This window comes from Polyergus mexicanus, unplaced genomic scaffold (genome assembly GCF_030449975.1).
Source record: "Polyergus mexicanus isolate NDT 795.1 unplaced genomic scaffold, iyPolMexi1.0 SCAF_1, whole genome shotgun sequence".
NCBI lineage: Eukaryota > Metazoa > Arthropoda > Insecta > Hymenoptera > Formicidae > Polyergus > Polyergus mexicanus.
In genome coordinates, this window is record NW_027223321.1 from 12699459 (window position 1) to 12719904 (window position 20446).

General features: G+C 31.9%; 2 protein-coding genes across 4 annotated transcripts in view; one reads left to right on the plus strand and one right to left on the minus strand.

The window, feature by feature from the left end:
• LOC138935844 (SEC14-like protein 2) overlaps nt 1–7108 on the minus strand; it is a 12146-nt gene extending 5038 nt beyond the window's left edge. Inside the window, exons 1-3 of the mRNA XM_070300695.1 lie at nt 6489–7108; nt 4960–5134; nt 268–337 (exon numbers count right to left, since the gene is read on the minus strand). Of these exons, the coding sequence (XP_070156796.1) occupies nt 268–337; nt 4960–5010 (121 nt within the window). The 5' untranslated portion in view covers nt 5011–5134; nt 6489–7108. The remainder of the gene's footprint in view (nt 1–267; nt 338–4959; nt 5135–6488) is intronic.
• The window catches only part of LOC138935853 (calcium release-activated calcium channel protein 1), a 23255-nt gene continuing 9807 nt past the window's right edge, over nt 6999–20446 (plus strand). Inside the window, exons 1-2 of one of the 3 annotated variants that reach the window (XM_070300704.1) lie at nt 6999–7151; nt 15177–15302. In XM_070300704.1, coding sequence (XP_070156805.1) covers nt 7064–7151; nt 15177–15302 — 214 coding nt within the window. In that variant the 5' untranslated portion in view covers nt 6999–7063. Of the gene's footprint in view, nt 7152–12351; nt 12798–15176; nt 15303–20446 lie in introns of those variants that run through there. The other 2 variants (XM_070300714.1, XM_070300723.1) reach the window with 2 other exon arrangements.

Below are 20446 nucleotides of genomic sequence, written 5' to 3' on the forward strand. Positions count from 1 at the left end.
GACATAAATTACAGTTCATCGTTAATAACCGATAATCCTGAGCTTCCGCAAATTTCAAAACAATTTAATTACTTCGCAAACAGTGCTTCGACACACGCGAAATGGAAAGCTGATGGACATAACATCAATTAATAACGATGCAAATGTTGCTCACGATACGCTAGACATTGCGCTGTACATTGTGTACATACACATTAAGGGATAATACTTATCAAAATCACAAAGTGTATTTCCTTCGATGTTATTAATACATTGTCAGATTCGTACCTCTCAACCAACGAACCAGAAAGTGGTCATCGTGATGTGGTTGCAAGACATCTTGCACGGATCGCCTGAACTAAAAGAAAAACATATCTATATATCTTTTTACACGCATTATCCAATAATAATATCAATATTAAAAGTGATCGATTACATAATTTAACATGATCTCTGATAAGATGATATCTATGATGTTGATGCGCGCGAGCTACGCAACACAAAAGAAATTCTTTATTTATGAATATATATTATAATATATTTTCATATGTTCAGTTATATGCGCGTACAAAGTACGGCGAATTTTCATTTACGTTGTATATATATTTACGCTAAATATTAAATTTATTTACACTTTTTATTTTATTTACGCTTTTTCGGAAAGTGGCGGAGTGTTTTGTGTAGCGATTTTGTTTATTTTGTCAACGGCAAAGTTTTTGTATGTACAATTATTATTTACAGGAAATACAATCGTCATGTGTCGTGTTAGACGCAAGGAAGTGAAATTTCCTTGTCGGTTCTCTAAATTATCAATGTTGTCTCCGCACTAACATACGGTCCATATTGACTTGTTACAGGCAATCATTAAAGTGTCTACGTTTACTTTCACTGAAAACTTTAGGAAATCAAAGAGAATACGGAATTTGGTATGGTATCATGATGTTAGTATTCACTTCCTATAAATGTTTTCTTTTTTTTTTGTGTATGTTTATTATTTATTTTATTAATTCTACTCATATAAACGATTGGGACTGAAAAGATTTTTCGCAAATAAAACCTTAGAAATTTAACTAAATAAAAATCAGACGAAAAATTTTTTTTAAATCGAATTATTAAAATTATTAATAAGTTAGTAAAGAGAAAGTTTTAAAATTTAATAAGAGAATAAATGCAGCTTAAATAATTTTTTTTTTTTTTAAATGGATAATATGTATGAATGAATTCCAAATTCGTATTCGTACAAAATTTTGATACATCAATATTTGATGACAAGTATTATTATTAATAAGTACTATTATTATTTAATGATAATCAATATATATCAATTAATCTTTTGCTTTTCTTAAATGCGGGAGCATTTTTAGTATAATAGTTCAACGAAATTAAAATGTAATGCATGCGCCGTATTAATTGAATACGAAAACTTTTTTTGAAAAAATAACTAAAATATAAATTTTTTAAATTATTCTATGTTATAAATCATTATTCTATCATACATAATGAATCGCATTATTATATACAAAATAATCATGTACGGTATGTCGTCTCTTGTGTAATAAAATAACGGCATATCATGGTATAAATTCCATAATTGATAGATAAAAACACTCAAAAAAAAAATACTCAAAGGTGAAAAGGATCGGCATTTCTTATACGTCACGTATGATTATTCGATGGCGAATAAACCGGTTCCTCTCGTGCCAAAGAGACTTGTGTTTGCCTATGCGTAATTTTGATAGATCCGCGTATCGCTTATTTAAGCAAAGTTAAGTCGTTAAGTGTATTGTTTTGTTTGCGTTTCGTAAAAGATATGATAAAACGTTTGATATTAATTTTTTTTTTTTTTTTTTTTTTTTTTTTTTTTTTTTTTTTTTGTAAAATCGAGAGATTTAATACACGTAATCACACTCATCTTTATTCTATGGATTATGACATCGAAAGAAAGATTATGCAATTGATTTATTATGAATATAAAGTCTCGATAATAAAAACTTGCAAAGCAAAAAATCTGCTTTTTTGATTATGAGCTCATGTCTCATTTTGCTGCGTTACATAAATATTCCTGCTACAATTAAAACTAATTGTAAGATATTATCAAAGAGATATCGAACTTTAGAACTGTTACAAATTTAATTTAATTTCTTTAATCAAAATATGTTTTTAAAAACGACAAAAATATTATCGTTTTTTTCTTTATCCTACTTAGTATTAAAATATTTACTAATTTCATTATAATCAATAATATGAATTATTTCATCGTGTTGTCAATTTGTATAAATCATCAAATTTTTATTTAAAGATGTTTAGATAATTGTGAGAGAATAGGGAGATATAAATATTAAAAATCATAGCGCATCTACTAATTTTTCGTTTCGACATAATTTTTATATCTTTATTCCTACCTCGTACATCGAGCTAATAACTTCTACCGCAAATTTCTGCGCCTACTGAAGTTTCTACCACATTATATACGATTGCTTCATCCACCCAGGACGAGTCGAGAAAAAGTCATTTTATGTGAATGCACGTCGCGAGAGTTATTTCACCTATCGGATTTTCACGCGTATCCCATGTTGTAATTCAAGACGGCGGATTTATGTATTGAGGATCTTTTAAATTTAAAGTATGTCGCGCGAGATCTGTGTGTGCCCGATTGTTCTCGTGTCGTATGCCATGACTACCATAGTAGATTCATGAAAGTATCGTCGCACTGTTACTATCGATGACAGAACGTTCCTTTTCATTCGATGAAAAAAAGACAATTGACTCGACCGATTGAAGCTGGGCAAAATGTACTAAATTTTATTTTACTAATACGTTTATATACATTATGCATGATGTCTAGATCTATCCACTATATATTTCTTTTTAAAATTTCGCGATTAGAAGGCAAAATATATTACAACAAAGATAATTTAATAGAAGGTGGTCGAAAATTGGCTAATCAGGTTTCTTAAACGTTTTTTTGTTAATGCAAAAAGCACAATCGTCAATTTCTTTTTCGTAATTCGGTGCATCTTGCTGCTTGAAATAAGTATCTGGTTGCCTGCTACTTGTTCCAGATACGGAAGGTGAACGATCACCAGATTGTAAGGAGTAAAAGCAATCTACGCGCAGTGAAATCTTTTCGCCGTATTGCGAATAACGAAATTTTTTATTTTATTGAGAAATTACGTCAAACCTGGTTAAACCTGAACCCGCGCGGGCGCATGTATGTGTGTTTGATTTGTTCTAACATAAGTATAATTGGCAAAATATTCTTTTTTAATTATTTACTAAAATTTGAAAGCTCTTTTTTCACAATAATTATATTGTTTTGATAGGATGTTATAAAATTTACATTTATTCCCACAATATTTTATTTTAAATAGTAACGTTTTATATACATATAAAATTGTGTATAATTAAATTATTCTTTTTCTCTTTCGAATAGTAATGTCTAAGCGACAGAAAATATTCTTTATTTTAATGAAGAAAGGAATAACTATTTACTTTATCCCATTCCCTTATGTTATTCGTGACTTTCAATATAGATGTAATGTCTCAAATTTATATAAAAACATTTTATAAATAATAAAATTTTATTAGTCACTGCTTTTCTCTTTTTATTAAAAAAAAAGAAAAATTAGTTATTAAATTTTTTAATTTAATTATAAAATTCATAGAAGGTCATTTATAACGATTACAAGTATACGCGGATATTTACTACACATGCAGCTGATCGCGAATCAATAACTTCAAATTTATGTGCGTGCATTTTGGCATAATAAAACACATTATTCTTGTTAAGTATCCGATAAATTTTTATCTTTTGTATTTATGTCATGTCTAGTAGTAGTTGTAATATTGTATTGTGTCGATACGTATTATATCATTTACATGATATTGATATTTGTATCAACTTGGCAGATATATCAGATTGCGTACATTGTTCTCTCTCCGAGCCGGTTTAAAGATATTATATTTGTTTGAAATTTCCTTTTGTATAATATATTTCGATATCTCGTTTGATATAAAGTAACACATGAAACTCGAAAACTCGGAGTAATGAAAGTGTAACACGTAACAGTGTTACGTGACATATAAGAAAAATATTTTTCACATATTTTTTAAATATCACGCTATTAATATAATATTTATTTCTTTCATTATTTCGAAATAATGCTCAGTTTCGTCTTTAAAATGAAGTTTTAACCATTATTAACACATTTACTTGTTTTTTAGTAAAAAATTTATTGTTATTATTCGATAAAATTCAATAAAAAGAAGATTCAGAAATCTTTCCAAATGATTATTATTAATCTGTATAAATATTCAGATAATTTTTGACATTCTGCGAATACTAGCGATGATCGTTGCGCACATATATTTATTTACGAGATCTTTAAATGTCTTCTTGATTTATTAAAAGAGTTGATGCGAGAGTTACTTGGATTCTCTTAATTTTTTACATTTGTCAAATTATTTCTTATTGATTCTTATTTACTTATTGATTAATTCAAAAGAGATTATTAAGAGATCATTTTTATAAACAAAATAATTTAGAGATATACATTTTTAACTTTTGGAAGAAAATAACTTCATATAGCTTGTCGATCTTATATTAAAAAATTATCTATATTGTCAGCGTAACGAAAATAAATTCAAATATTCCGTTCCTATTTGTTGTATATATGTGATTGGATCTTTTTGTGCAATTTGCATTTATAATTATAAAATACATTATCTCCGAAGACGTTAAAGATTGCAAAAAATATGAATAATATTAACGTTTAAAGTGTTTACGTCATATATACGTATCACTTAACAAAAATACACGAGATATGATAAATGATATGATAATTGCATATATGTTAAATGCTTTTCAGTGAATTCACAGATGGTTTGCTATTTCTAAATAAAACGTGACGTAAAATGCGCGCGACGATGATATTTAATATTTAATATATTTCTAGAATGCATCATCTCTTCACTACTTACTTTCATTAGTGCAAATCGCTGATCGTCTGCTAATTTCAGTGATGTTGACATTTTTGCTACTTGAAGATCGTTAACAATTTGATTCTAATTTTAATGTCTTTTCAGCCGCTCCTCGAGCAATAGTCGATTTCTTCGGCTTTCAAATCCCCGGAATTGACGTCCTTTGTGTCGATAACTATAATATTAAATAAATATATACGTCTATATGTGTTATCAATTAGAGCATAACTGAAATATTTTTATATTGAAATACAGAACATATATCTTTTCATATACCATATATGTGTAGCTTTGTATACCTTCAAATAACATGAAAGAAATTTTTTAGTAGAGAATAAATGTATTACTTTTGATAATAACAATAGATTGAGAGTAAGAACAATTGAGTGGGAAAATTGACAGATAAGAGCCAAGGCGCGAGTGCCGATGCGCGAATTTTATATTGCTAAATTTTATTAACTAATGTGTATTAAAAATATACGTTTCGGAACATTTTTTGGTTCATCCAGCATGAATATAAATATATAAAGATTAAATTGGAATTTTAAAACTTGACATACATAATATTTGCAATTGCATTTTTAATTTGTAATTTGATTGCAATTACAAATGTTGTGTATGTCAAGTTTTAAAATTCCAATTTAATCTCGATATATTTATATCTATGCTGAATATGAGACATTTTTAATGCACGTTAGTTAATAAAATTTAACAATATAAAATTCACGCATCGACACTCGCGCTTTGGCTCTTATCTGCCAGTTTTCCCACTTAATTGTTATTATCTATTATAATGTATTTATGGATTTATCGATATCAAATTGCATACAGATAGATTTTTCATATTTGACAAACACTTGTATATGATAATTAAAATAAAATTTAATCAATCAAAACTTATTAATAAGATCAAAATTTAAGAAGAGAATTAATTATTTCTTATCTTATGTGTTTCAATAACATCCACTGTAGAAATTACGAAGGAAGATTTTTAAGAGACACGCACATTACAGAATTTGCATACATTATGATTTTTCACATAGCTAAACCGCAATTCATGCACATTATAATGGCTTCTTAGATTGCCGTTACTCATTATTCATTATCATGTTTGAACTACGAGATATATGAACAAAAAAGTTCAAATAATATTTCTTTGCAATACCGTATGCGATAAACATTAATGCTATAGTGCACATAAATTAATGATTTGTTATCATTTGTTAACTATTATCTCAATAACTTTCATTGATCTATCTTTCTAAACAGCACACAATATCCTCAACACTTTTCAAATATTCAAACATCTTTTGGACTGAACTTGGTTACCTCAATTATCACCTGCGCGCTAAATGTTAATCACGATTTTAGCGTATATATATAAAATAGAGGATATAGTATAAACAGTTTCTTTTTTTTATATAAAATGTAATATGTCAAACGTCTTTCACATGCTTCTTCAAAATATTTCCTCTAGACGTAACATTATCGAATTATTATTTACAAGTATATGCCCCTCTGACGCTTACCGTATTCGAAACACGGTACCAAGAGCTCTTCAATGCAAAGATTCTTGAAAATCGCGAACGTGCTCTTAATCCGATGAGGCTGCTGTCACACTGACAGTCTTATTCACTTGGCGATATTTCGGGAACTCTTAGATCCGCGATCGCGAACTGTTCGGCGTCGACTGTATTCACTGATCGATGCAACAGGTATCCATCACGCGGCGGTCACGTTTGTGTGCGTGCGCGCTCACGTCCATCCGCTCACTCGACATATTTCGCTCGCTATAAAGGCAGGATAGACGTATCGTCGTGGAGCGAGCGGTACCGAAGCAGTGATACCGGCCGCCGTTCCCCGGCGATGGCGATGGCGAGTTTCCAAGCCTGACGCCCCACCATATCACCGCGATTACCTGACCTGATCTGACCTGCCTTGGACGTCCGGTCTCGCGCGGTCCGCTCGAGCTGGTGCTCGCGACGAGAATCATGGATTTTCATTCGCAAACTCGATTGACGAGACCAATGATTCCCAGTTTGCGTTTCGACATCGCGGCCACCGGATAGGCATGTGTCCGGCATTAGGCACTCATCAATAAGGAATGAGGTTCACCTCGGTACGACAGGAATATGTTGTGCTCTGGCGACGATGTAGCGTCGAATTGAAGCTGAATGCGAGCGCGACGCTACGTATGTAGTCGCTATTCTTCCTAGAGGTAGTCCGCGCTCACTAATCCCCGTCATTATTTGTGTCACGTCTTATCACGATTACAGTACTTTCGCAGCTCGATTTCGAAGGATGGATGACGTTAATGTTTCGTCCCTGATCTATTTGTGAACGCGTATTTCACTCTTATATGTCTCTCTTCTCTTTACTAATATATTGGCTGTTGTAGCACGAAGCAATACAATGAATCCTTGATATTATTCAGCTTGCTGTATTAATCATGAACATCTCTGTGTGGAAACAGAATCGTTGTAAATCACCATGTATACACATATGTATATCGAAATAATATTTATATTCTATATTTAATGCTTTATACGTTATATCTAATACGAAGATCACATTCATTTTTAAATGAAAGAGCAAAAGAATTTGTGAGTTTGTACGATCACATTTAGGGTTAAATCATACGAGTATACCTTTAAAAACTCACCGCAGTGCTTTAAAAGGAGAGATTGTTAGCTATAAAATCATATCGAGTTTTCTGATCGCTGTGTCTTTCGTAAAACGTATCCAACATAAGGCGGTCGTAAACGTGGCATGCTTGGCCTCAAGGTCGACCTAATGTCGGACAAGTCGAGTGCGCCGCTACAATCATCCCTGGTTTCATACTATAATCATACAAACGCATATGATTTTACAATAGAAGTAAAAATCGACGGAACTTTTATAGCCGATGAACTATGATCGGCGTTAATATAGTTATATCACGATTCAAGTGAAACGCGTCACGAGTGCGAACGAAAAAATATATATTATTGATTCAGTGAAAATTATGAGCATACTATATATGTTTGGATGAGATTAGATAGAATGATGAAGAACAAAAAATTAATTGCCATTAATAGTTGATCGATGATGTGATCAGTTTTTATTTTTTGTTGACCCTATTGCGTAGTTTCATATCAAAACACTGCAATTATATGCAATTATTAATGGCAATTAATTTTTTGTTCTTCATCATTCTATCTAATCTCATCCAAACATATAGTATGCTCATATATATTTAAAATATAAATATGCAAGATAGATAAACATAAAAGATTTTATCATTAGGCAGGAATAAAATTATGCGTCTTTAATTAAACTTTGAGTTAACATTAAAAGGCCACCAGAATTCTGCTGTATTTGTTAACGTGCCGCGCGTATCTAATATATTTAATATATATTTAACACAATAAAATTTATATCGCATATAAATTTCATTTTTGAAATTTCATTAAAATTAACCACTCGTTAGATACGTATGTGCTATCACATTTACTTGTGACAATTAAATATATACGATTCGACGTTGCGAATAACTTATCGTAAACAGAAGAAAATAGCGATAGATTAAAAATAAATGATCTCTATTTATTTCACCTCATTAATTTGATTTATTTGTTATCATTTCCTTTGTGTGCTACTTCCGCTAAAACTAGCCGCAAACCGCATAATCCGTTATTCTCCGTATAATGAAGACACAAGTATCACATTCCAACGGGGTTTCCTTTTACTGGTGGCGTTATCTATCGACAAACGTGGACATTCATTTCGCATTATGAGCGTCGAACTCAATCGATCGCGTTTAACTTCGTGCGATTGAATTTTGGAACCATAGAAATAAATAATAAGATAAGAGAGGCCGCAATAAATAAAACCCTAGATCATAATAAATATAAAGCTAGGCCTTTTAATTAAAGCCATGAAATGTATGTCTTCCTTTAATCTCTTACTTCGCGTTCCTGGCAAATGTATCGAGTACTAATCGATACAGCAACAGATTTGAAAAATAACGCGACAAGCACAAATGGCGCGAAATTTTCAGTCATCATGTTTCAAAAAGATCTGATTCTACGCAAATGATTCGCTTATTGATTACATATTCTATAGATACAGCAAATTTGAATCTTATATTATATGTAGTTGCTAAGTATGATAATAATTTATATACACACGCGACACATATGTATTCAGCGCGGGTGTGAAATATGCATGTGCGTCAGACATGTGTCAGTTGTCAGTTCGGCTACAGTAGCGCCACTTGACAGATCACACAGCGCGGTACGGTACTACTACAAGCGTAGCCGAGAGGTCGTTTTCCGTACATATTTACATATATATATATATATATATATATATATATATATATATATATATATATATATATCCGCGTGGGAGTTCCTCGTTTCGGGGTGATCGAGGGATGCGACGAAGAAAAACGCGACGCGACACGTCGATCAGCAGGCTTCGATTCGGCGAGATTTCGCGAAGTTATAGTCTATTTTTCGTCTAATTTAGTCGTTTTTGATCGTCCTCGCGAAGCGGATCGTGGAATCGCTTGGCCTGCGACCACGTAGCCAAGCATGCGAATCGGTCGATCGTCTCCGATTGGCATCAGAAGCAGGCACATACTTCGCGGACGAGCGAGCATCGTCGACACTTTAAGGGCGCGTGAACCACGGACGCAGAATCGGCCACCAGCTTCCGCGTAAGTTTCACAATTTTTATCTCCTAAAAAATATATAATACGCGTATGCGCGTATCTTGTCCGTGGGAGACGCGCGTACATTTGCGAGAGTGCAAGATTTCGTTAGCAAGTGACAAGGTAGTTTACGAAACGGCTGCAGTTTTTATCGGCTGTATCTCTGGTATAGGTTATGTTATGTTTCTCCGGTATAGTATTACCATATATAGTATAATGTAATTGACAACAGTAAATTAAATATTTCATGAGAAAGAACTTGTATGTGTGCGTGTACATTTGTGAAAAAAAGAATTGTCACCATTTTTTATGTTGTCTGAGAATTAACATGATTATATATAAGTTGCACTTTGCAAATCACTTATCCTACGAATATTTAATATATATATAATATTTTATAAGTGATATACATATATATACACACAAATTTATTATTTCATGAATTTATTGAATTATTCAACTTTGTGAAATTTAAAATCCGTTAGCGACAAGAAAATTTTGAAGTTGCAATACTACATAATTTTTTGTTAACGCGATATTATTTATTTAAAAACTTATTTTTTTCCTACTTTCAAATAGAGGGAAACAAAATTCTTTAGCGATTACATCCTCATTAGATTTATAATCTTATACAGAATAAAATGAGAAAGAATCGAAGAGACTCATCTTTTCCTTTATATATATTTTTGTTTGCATATTTACATTTGCGCATTTACATATTTAATTTCGCGAATCAAACAGTTTCGATATGTGACTGATTACGTATTTCTATTTTTAAAATTTTACATAAACTATCGCGGAAATTTAAATACAACGTCGAGACGAAAGGGAATTTTATATACAATATCAGAAGCCAATATAAATAATTGTCAGACATAATTGACATAATTATTCAATTTAATTGTGCCTTGGCATTGCCTTGTTAATCATCTCGGTAATATAATGGCGATAAGTTAGCGTTGTTTTGACAAAAAATTTCCATTTTACAATAATACTCTGTTATTTTACGTCTTCCATTTTTTTTTTTTTTTTTTTTTTTCAAAATGAAGACTTTTAAATCAATGTCAAATTTTCGATGAATTAGAACGGATAAGGAGAAATGTATACCGAATTTTTCACTCTGATTTTGATATATCATCTTTCACTTTAGATTACATTATACAAAGAGAACGCGCGATTATCGTGAGACTTGTTACGTAAATCTTTTAAATAAGATGACTTAAAATCGTCGAGGCGATTAATTGCGATTACTTTCGGTAAGAGTGCTCTGTTAATGGTCCATTAACTCAACTTGTACAAGCCAACCGGATGGAATGAGATATGAAACGCGTCGCAAAGAGAGCAGCAAAAAGGGGTCAGACACGCTGAAACTTGGCTATCGTAACTAAAACTGAGATTGATCGATTGCGATATTGATGCATTCGGATTTTCGCACGCGTGTTGAAATAGTTGGCGAAAGATTGAAACCGATATAATTTCAATCGATACTGAACGAGTGAAAATGGATTTTCAAGTACATATAACTATATGTGTGACTAAAGATAGATTCTAATTTATCGAAATGATTGAAGATTATATTAGAAGCGATTCAATTTCAATTTAGATCTACTTTAGATTTCAATAGACTTAAAAACACGCAAGAAAATATCTTTTTTTGTTTATTCGTAATAATAAATAAAAAATACGTAATAATAAAAATAATAATACACTTGGTATTTAATTTACGCTGTATATAATTTACGCTGTAAGATATAATTATAGATTTATAACATTTATAACATCATTAATGAGGAAATGTTACGATTTAAATGTTAATTTTGATGCGATAATTTTTATTGTATATTATTATTGCACATTATGTACTCGAATGTGTGTGCGCGTCTTGAAAGAAATATTTCATCTTGATGCGCTATCAGTTTTTTTCTTCCAAGACAAGTGATCGCCTTTTTCTTTCTATATAATTATCACGACGTTGTGACGTAAAGTTTGAACTTTGATATTTAAACGATATTTAGACTCGCTTAGAAATAACTATATGATTTCTTCTAATTCGAGATATTGAGATACATTTTAGCAACTGCAATATTTTTTATCGAACTTTATTATATAGTTATCGACAATACTTAATGAATTTTTAAAGAGATCTTTAGTAAAAAAAGAAAATTAAAAATAATGGCTCGGTGACTCAACTAAGATTTTTAAATTTCTATGCAAAATTTACTCAAAATATATATGTAGCAAATATCTCTTGAAATTTTAATCTCTTGCTTTAGCGTAACAGTCGAAGTGATAAAAGTACACAAAACATAGCCTTGAATTTGAAATATTTTTTAATTTTATCATATACATTGACAAAAAAAAAAACTGAAATTTACCTATAATTAATCTACACTTTTGCATCGTCTGTATATGTATATGACATATGTGACATATACATATACATATTCGTTCTTGATATATTCACGAGAGATACATATCACAACGTAACTCGTAACTAAAGATAGAGTTCGCGTGATTAAGTATAAAGTATGAAGTGATTAAATATCCGTTATCGCTTGCCGTTATCGCGATTCGCGGTAATCGCCGTGACAGTGATTCGTTGTCATATGCGTGACACGCGATAAGAGTGCACGCGAGACTTCAGCGCGCAAACCGCGTGGTATTTTTCTGCGCTTTTGAAAGCGGCGAAGCCAGTCGACGTTTGTGTATCGTCGCGGATCGCGTCGCGTTCTCTTCCGCTCGAACGTGTTCCCTATAGCGGTTCTCTTCCCCTCACAAGTCAACTAACGGGAGTGCCCCGTTAGCGCGTCGTCAACGCTAATTGTAGAATTCATGCCGGTGCCTCTTCCTCGAATACTCTATGTTTATTCGCGGTGATAGAAACCCGCGATACGAGAGTGGCATGTAAAAAGAGAGATTTTTTTCGTATCTATAAAATTCATCGAAATCGGTTTTAAATCTCGTCGTTGTTAGACTTTTATTTCCGATACCTATTTATTGGCATATTAGGGGGATAACTGATGCTTGCAAAGTTTGTTTCACATATCCTGATTAACTCGTTATTAGTGTCACCATCTGTCACCGTTCTCCGTGGCTGCTCTTATGAACATGGAAACTCGTCGCCGTATTGACGTCGGTCCTCGTAAGTTCTTTAAAAATTTATTTAAAAAATCGATACTATTCTGCAGAGAATACAATAGATACGATAAAAAATTCTAATTATATATATCATTTTTTTATTCACTTATTTATTTTCCTTAATCATAGTTTCATTTGCGTTATGTGATTTTATTTATTCATTATTTATTTTTCCTTAACTATTAATAATGATAAACTCAATTTATATTTTTTTCTTATGATTATTTGTATGTAATATATATATATAAAATTTAAAATACATGTCAAAGAGTTATTTTAGGATTAAATAAAAAAAAAGGACTAGATGAATTACGAATGTTTATTATCTTACATTATCTTTCGATTTTAACTTTCATTGTTTTAGCGCGTAGAGTAAGATATACGTGTATCAAGTTATCGAATATACCATGTGATTTTTTAAGACACCGACGCAATAACAACGTTTGTTTTGTCGCAGATAAATTTATCGTAGTAATAACATTATTTTTGAAAAGAGCTTACGAATCAGAATTGTTATTTGTTTTTCTCCGTGAATTCGAACGAATTTCGTTAAGCAAATCGTCGCCAGATTTTTTTCGATACCGAGCGGGATAAAATCTCAAAACAGACCGTAGTCTGATTCACAGAAGCGCACGGAAGACAGATTTTGCGGTCTCAAAACAGCTTGTATAATTTCTCATAAGTCCGTGCAATAACAGGATATGGCAAATAATAGGTTGCCAACGTAATAATATGCGATTCTGTCTGGCCGCGTTACGACGCACCTGATAAGACAAATTTCCGAAAAGTCTCGACATTCTCGAGGTCTTTCTCCAGATGTTGAATAAATCGCGTGCACGTAAAGGAAGGCATAGATCTCATGGCTTTAATTAAGTCCTGGGGTTTTATATTTATTATGATCTGGGGTTATATTTATTGCGGCCTCTCTGATCTTATTATTTATCTCTCCGGTTTCAAAATTCGAGATATTAATAGTATATTTTCGTTATATTTCTGTACGAGATTATCTTAAAAAGCGTGATGACCCTTGAATGTTTAAATCAATTCAAAATTACACATCATTTATTCAAAAAAGAACAAAAAAATTGAATCAATATTGTAACGCGCAAATCAATGGAATATATATCTGAATCTTTTTTAATCAAGGCATATTATATATATCTTATATGTTATTAAATTTTCTACAAAAGAAACGTAGCCTACGGTTTAAATGTTTTTTTAGCACTTCTCCGTAAGACATGACAACATTAATATTCCATTAATACTTCTAACTATGTCTCGGAAACCATGATTATCGTGACAAGTCATTCGCAATCAATATCATTAAAAAGCTTTCTCGCTGAAAATCCAATCATTTTTGTGAAAGAGCTCCACGATAATACGATTTATTTATTCGATCTTTGATGAGTTTTCATAGCAAACATCAGTCGAGTGTTGATCTGTGAAATTTATGAACGATCGCAACCATAAATCGTCTCGTAAAAATACGACACTGGTCGAGACTATTTTATCTATAATGAATTTATTTTGGGTAATAACGCACACATAATTCGTTTTTACTCTATTACAGATATACATAAGATAATTTTGTAAATATAATTTTTGTTCGAAGAAAGATATAGCATATTCCACAAAAATAATCATTCCTTTATTTCTTAAATTTTTCTTAAAAGAGATGATAGATCATGATAAAATTCAAATCTGACAGTTTGAATTGAATTTTATCGTGAATTATAATAATAGCGTAATATGGAAAATCAAGAAGTTTTATTTATTTTGTTATTAGAAATATTTGAATAGATTTCTGTATTCCTATAAATTATAATATGCTTTTCGAAAGTCATACGCTAATACAGAGATTTGATCCAACAGAATTTATTTACGAATCGTTTGAGTTTTATCGATTTAAAAGTTTCTCAAAAAATCACATATCAGTGCCATCTTTTGCACGTGATTTTTTTAAAATTTGCGACTAATTATCGATGTTTAAAACATTCTTTACCTACAAAACTTTTCAACGTAAATATTTCAATAACGGATTTTTGAATTAACAGCGATATGAATATTAATAAATTTTTTACCTAATGTGATCTTTTACGAGATAATGTGGGGATAGTTATATCAGCCGCGAGAGGGCACACACAAATAGATAATGTGTTTAAAACTTTAAGATTATGGAAGTAGTCTGTGGTGATACACAGTACAGTGAAGATTAAACATCAATATCATGTCAATAACATATCGGCTTGCATCGTTGCAGAAATAATCGCTTAAGCTATTACGTGTTACAAAGTGTTTTTCATGGCTAATAGACATAATCGTGTATCATATGATCAACTAACAGAGTTTGAGCAAGGTCGTATAATAGGCCTTTGTGAAGCAGGATGGTCCTCTCGTCAAATTGCGGAACGAATTGGACGAAGAATATCCGTGATTTATCGATGCTGGCGAAAATGGGAGCAGGAAAACATCAAAATTTATAAACGAAGTTTTGAACAGCCTAATAGAAGTATGTATGTGTATCGCCACGAATTATTCTTATGGTTTGGGAATTTTGATCGCAACATTTGTTTTACTTATCTTATACTTATCGTATTGTATTATATTACAATCTTGCGCAAACTAAATTTCTCTCTTTCTCTTCATTATTTATTTTTTTTTTAATTTTTTCTTTATTTCTCTTTTCTTTATTTTTCTTAATTTTTTTTTCTTTATTTATTTTTCTTTCTTTTTCTTTATTAAAATTTTTTTAATATCTTAATCTTGTTTTCTTTATTTTTATTCTTTTTTTATTTTTCTTATTTAATTTTTTTTTCTTTATTTAAATTTTTTTAATATCTTAATCTTCTTTTATTTATTTATTTATTGTTTTTTATTTTCCACTTTTCCAAATTTTGTTACATTTAAACATCGTTGAGATCGCATTAATTAAAAAAAAATATTATTGTGCTCATAATAGACTTCAGTTTAAAATTAAACTTAATTTTTCGTCATACCTTTCTAATCTAAGAATTAAAAGAAAATGATAGGTTTATGGCGAGACACCCTATACATCTGCTGACATTTCATATCCACATAAGGATGTGTATCTCGGTATCTAAGGTGTTAAATAGATCAGATCGATTATACTAATTGTAAGTAAGCTACCAGGGATGCCCTGACCCTGACTACCGCACATCGGCTTCTCGCGAAGTAGCCCGCGTCCTGGATGCTTGCCATCGGGGAGAGATCTAAATAGAGATATCGGCGCCGGTCTCTCTCGCAATAGGACGACCACTTTGCGGCCGGTCCAATGGATTCCATTCTATCGTGTCAGCCATTGCGCGACAGATGCAAGTGTCTTATTAATCAATGGATGAATAATATCTCCGAAAATGTAATATACATGTATAACATCTAGACGCAGTACGCAAACACGAATTTTATACCGTATACATTGGGAAGGAAGCTCTAAATACTTGGGTTATTTTAGAAATATTGTCTTTTGATGTTACAATAAACTAGAGCACTACGTATTACATACGTTATATCGTACCCTGAATCATTTAGTTAAAATAGCAACTCTGACACAATTTCACAGCATAAAATTATTTCTTTTTTCTTTATGTGTATAGATGTCATATATATATGTGTTTTATATATATATATATATATATATATATATAATATTTATGTCTTAATGTAGAATTATGAATATATTTCAATTATAAAATTTAAATTTGATAGAACTTTTTATTTTTTTATTCGTCTTACCGCCATTTGTATGATCGGTTACTTTGTTCCTTCAATTGCTTGTTAGAGAATTGCTCTACATAAATGAAATTTATAAATATATAAAAAGATACGTAAAACTAAAAGTAAGTGAGAGAATGGAGGATTGATATCATCTGTTAATCTGTAGAAAATCGACCACCTGCTGTTGCTTATACAATTGAAACACTTCAAAATCTGGAGTTTGAGGTCTTGGATCGTTCATCGTATAGCTCTGACCATCGACTATCTTTTAAGGCTTCTTTAAGTGAACCAAAGAGAGATGGTAATTTGAAGGAGCGAGATCGGGGTTATACGGTGAAGGATCCAAGACCTTAAACTTCAAGTTTTGAAGTATTCTAACTGTATAAGCAACAACAGGTCATCGATTTTCTACAGATGAAAGACGCGGTGCATGCGTAACTGACAGCGTAACCAAAAACATTTTTTTCTGAGCATAGGCAAACTTTTTGCTGAAATACTACGGACTAAGTGCGAATTGAAAAGCAAGGAGACTATGTGGAAAAATGATATATCTGTTGTAATTGTAATAAATAATAGAAATAGAATGCGAATAATTTTGCACTCACTTTCGTATTTGACACACCGAAATATTAATTGAAATATTCTTCTTAGAAATTCTTGGTGAATAATAAAAATTCGACGTACATATTTCTAGCTGTATATCTTTCGTAACTCCCTGTGTAACTTGACAATAAAATTATGTAGAAAATGATTATATGTGAGTAATAGCATTAGCATGTGTGTGTAGGATGTGTGGCATATAGGAAGTCGAATACGTATTGCGACTATTGCGAGAAATCACGAAAATTTATCATTTTGAAGAAATGAAGAAATAATAACATATTTTCCCATATTTTGTCTCGTATTAGAGTCAATAAATAAAGTCGTACGTTAAATTGAAATCGACATCTTGCGTAGTAATATTTTCTTTTTAAGCGATTTCTATATGATTATTAATCGATGAATGCAGAATATAAGATAAAAAAAAAACTTATCTTTTGATATGCAATTTTAGTATCGATTTATTTTATTCAAATATACTATATATTTTAAAATTCTGTCTCAATATATTTTTTTTTGTTCAGACATACGATATAAACATTGATATTTTACATACATACGTGTACATCAACATTTCCATATTCTGGTATAAAATGAGTTCGGTGAATTTTATTTACGTAAAATATTATTCGTAATTTTCGATCCATCTATTTCGTCTAACAAGCTAAAAGAATAACGGATTCATCCGCTATTTGTTTTTAGTACTCTAAAATGCAGTATTCGCGACATTAAATCCTAGAAGCGAGCAAGTATCACGATATGATATTCCGCGGAAATAATAAAGTTACGTGAACATGAGAGGCTTAATATACTTGCGTAATCAGAATAATGTCAATGAATATTGCGTTTATATATATACATATATAAAATCATTTCCTCTTTTTTTGCTATAATTACACGCGATATCATTTTATCTTTGCTATTATACCAATGCCTTTAAAAATGCAAATCGTATACGTTATTTATATGCATGTGTTCGCTACATATCCATATGCATATTTGCTATTACAATTTAAAGCACAGCAAACTGCGAAAAAAAAGAAAACATGCTGCTTATAGTATCCTCAAAAGCATTGGTGCTCATGACGCAACAAGCGTTATCTTTTTTGACGTTAATATTTACATATGAGTAATATGTATTATAAATCGGGCAACGCACCATAAAATGCGAACTGCGAAATAGAAAATTAACAACACTGTCGCGTCACTTGATAACAATATGCAATATGAGAGAATAAAAAAACGACCCCAGTCAAAAAACGCAAGAATAATAATTTTTTTCTATATGAATATTTATCTCTTTTAGCGCGTGCAAATTATTATTCGTAAAAAAAAAAAAAAAGATGAAGCATAAAACTAGCAGTGATAAGATGAAAAAAAATGAATACATTGATTATCTGTAAATAAGAAATATGAAGGAATATGTATATCCTTATCTGTATCGCGTATCGATATTCTTTGTAGATAGCTTTACATGGCCATAATTATACGTTTTTTCACCATTTTTACATTGCATTGTATGAATATGTTGTAAGAAGTGACCTTTCCAAGTTAAAATCTAGGCATTCTAAGTCAGTTCAGGGTCTCATAGGAAATTGAACTTGACACAAAAAAATTTCTGTGAACATAGATCCGGAAACGCTTTGTTAAAAAGTTATAGCTAATAAACTTTAAAAAATGGCGTTTTTAATGATTTTTAAAAATAACTTCAAAACCTTTTATTTATTAGAAAAAAGTAACAAAATCAATCTGATGGGTAATTAAATAACAAATTAAATTACATTGATTTCATTTAATTCTGATAAGGCGTTCAAAAAAAATAAGTTCGAAAGAAAAAAGCAGAAATTTGAAAAAACCAACTTTCGATGATTTTTATATAAATACTATATTCGTAGTGCAAACATTGCAAATGCAAACATAAAAATCTTATTTATTATTTATAAATTTTGATTATAACTAATTACTTACAAAGAATTTATTAGCTATAACTTTTTAATGAAGCGTTTCCGGATCTATGTTTATATGAACTTGTTTGTTCCAAATTCAATTTACTATAAGACCCTGAGGTTTCATTGACCTGGAACACTCTGTATATAGTTTACAATGCTGAAATTTCAGATTTCGCTATTTTTAGTCGAAAAGAATCTTAAAAAGATGAAATTGGATAGCATCCAGACTTTAGCTTGATGTCTAGTAAGGATAATAATGACACACACACGGACACGTGTCGTGTGGAGATCATATCACGAATTCGCGCGTTTGACATTTGACGCGTCGAGTTGGTTACCGCGGCTCGTCGGCGATTTTCGGCCAACCTCGGGTGCGCTCGATGTCGCGTCGCGTCGGCGATTTTCGGCCAACCTCGTGTGCGCTCGGTGTCGCGTCGCTCGTTGGCGACGTTGGCGTCGCTCGCGCCGCGCGCGCTCGTTTTTCATGTTCATGTTCATCAGTCACCGGTCGGTGTCCCCCGTGTAAGCGTCGTTTAGTTGCGAGTCTCTATATGCGCGCACGCGGACATTTTCGACGCGCGAACGAAGAGCGATAGAGTTTCCCCCGGATCAGTGCGAACTAACCAATGATGCGATAGCTGTCGCGAAAGGAGACGCGTATTGACAAGAAGAGAGCCGGATATTGCGTTCGTCATGACTCTGCGGTGTTTGCAATTTCGCGTTCTGAGACAGGTAATTTTTTCTATCTTTTTCTTTCTATCATTCGTGACATTTCTTGTTATCGATGCTCGCAAATGTACGACCTCGTTCCGTACGGTAACTTTCTTGGATAGCAGCAGCACGATAAATCCCCGACACACTCGCGGAAGATTACGCGAGGAGAATAATCGCGGTTCGCTGCAAGTTAACGATCTGTGTCGTATATATATATATATATATATATATATATATGCAGTCATTAGATCGCCTCCGATTGCATTAATCGCGATTTAATTTCGTACGCGAGCCGCAACGGCGGGGGATCGTACGTGGCGTTCTTAGATCCGTATTTTTAGTGATATTGGCATACGCGCGGTATTAACATACCGGTATTGGCAACGACGAACGGTGACCAATGCCCTATAGTTTTTTATGAGAAAATAAAAACTCATTTTCGCGCCCGGATGGTCTTTGCGCTGGTCACGAATACAACCGAGGCTCCGTCGCCTCTATGTTTGTCTTCTGCGGCCAACTCGCCGCCGTCGAGACGGCCAGGATTACGTATATCGTGATTTGTTGTATGTCGGCATCAGTAGCGTAATCAACAGAAAGGATCAAAGTGCCGGTGTTGGCATGGTCAGCAATATTAAAAAAGAGAGAGAGAGAATGA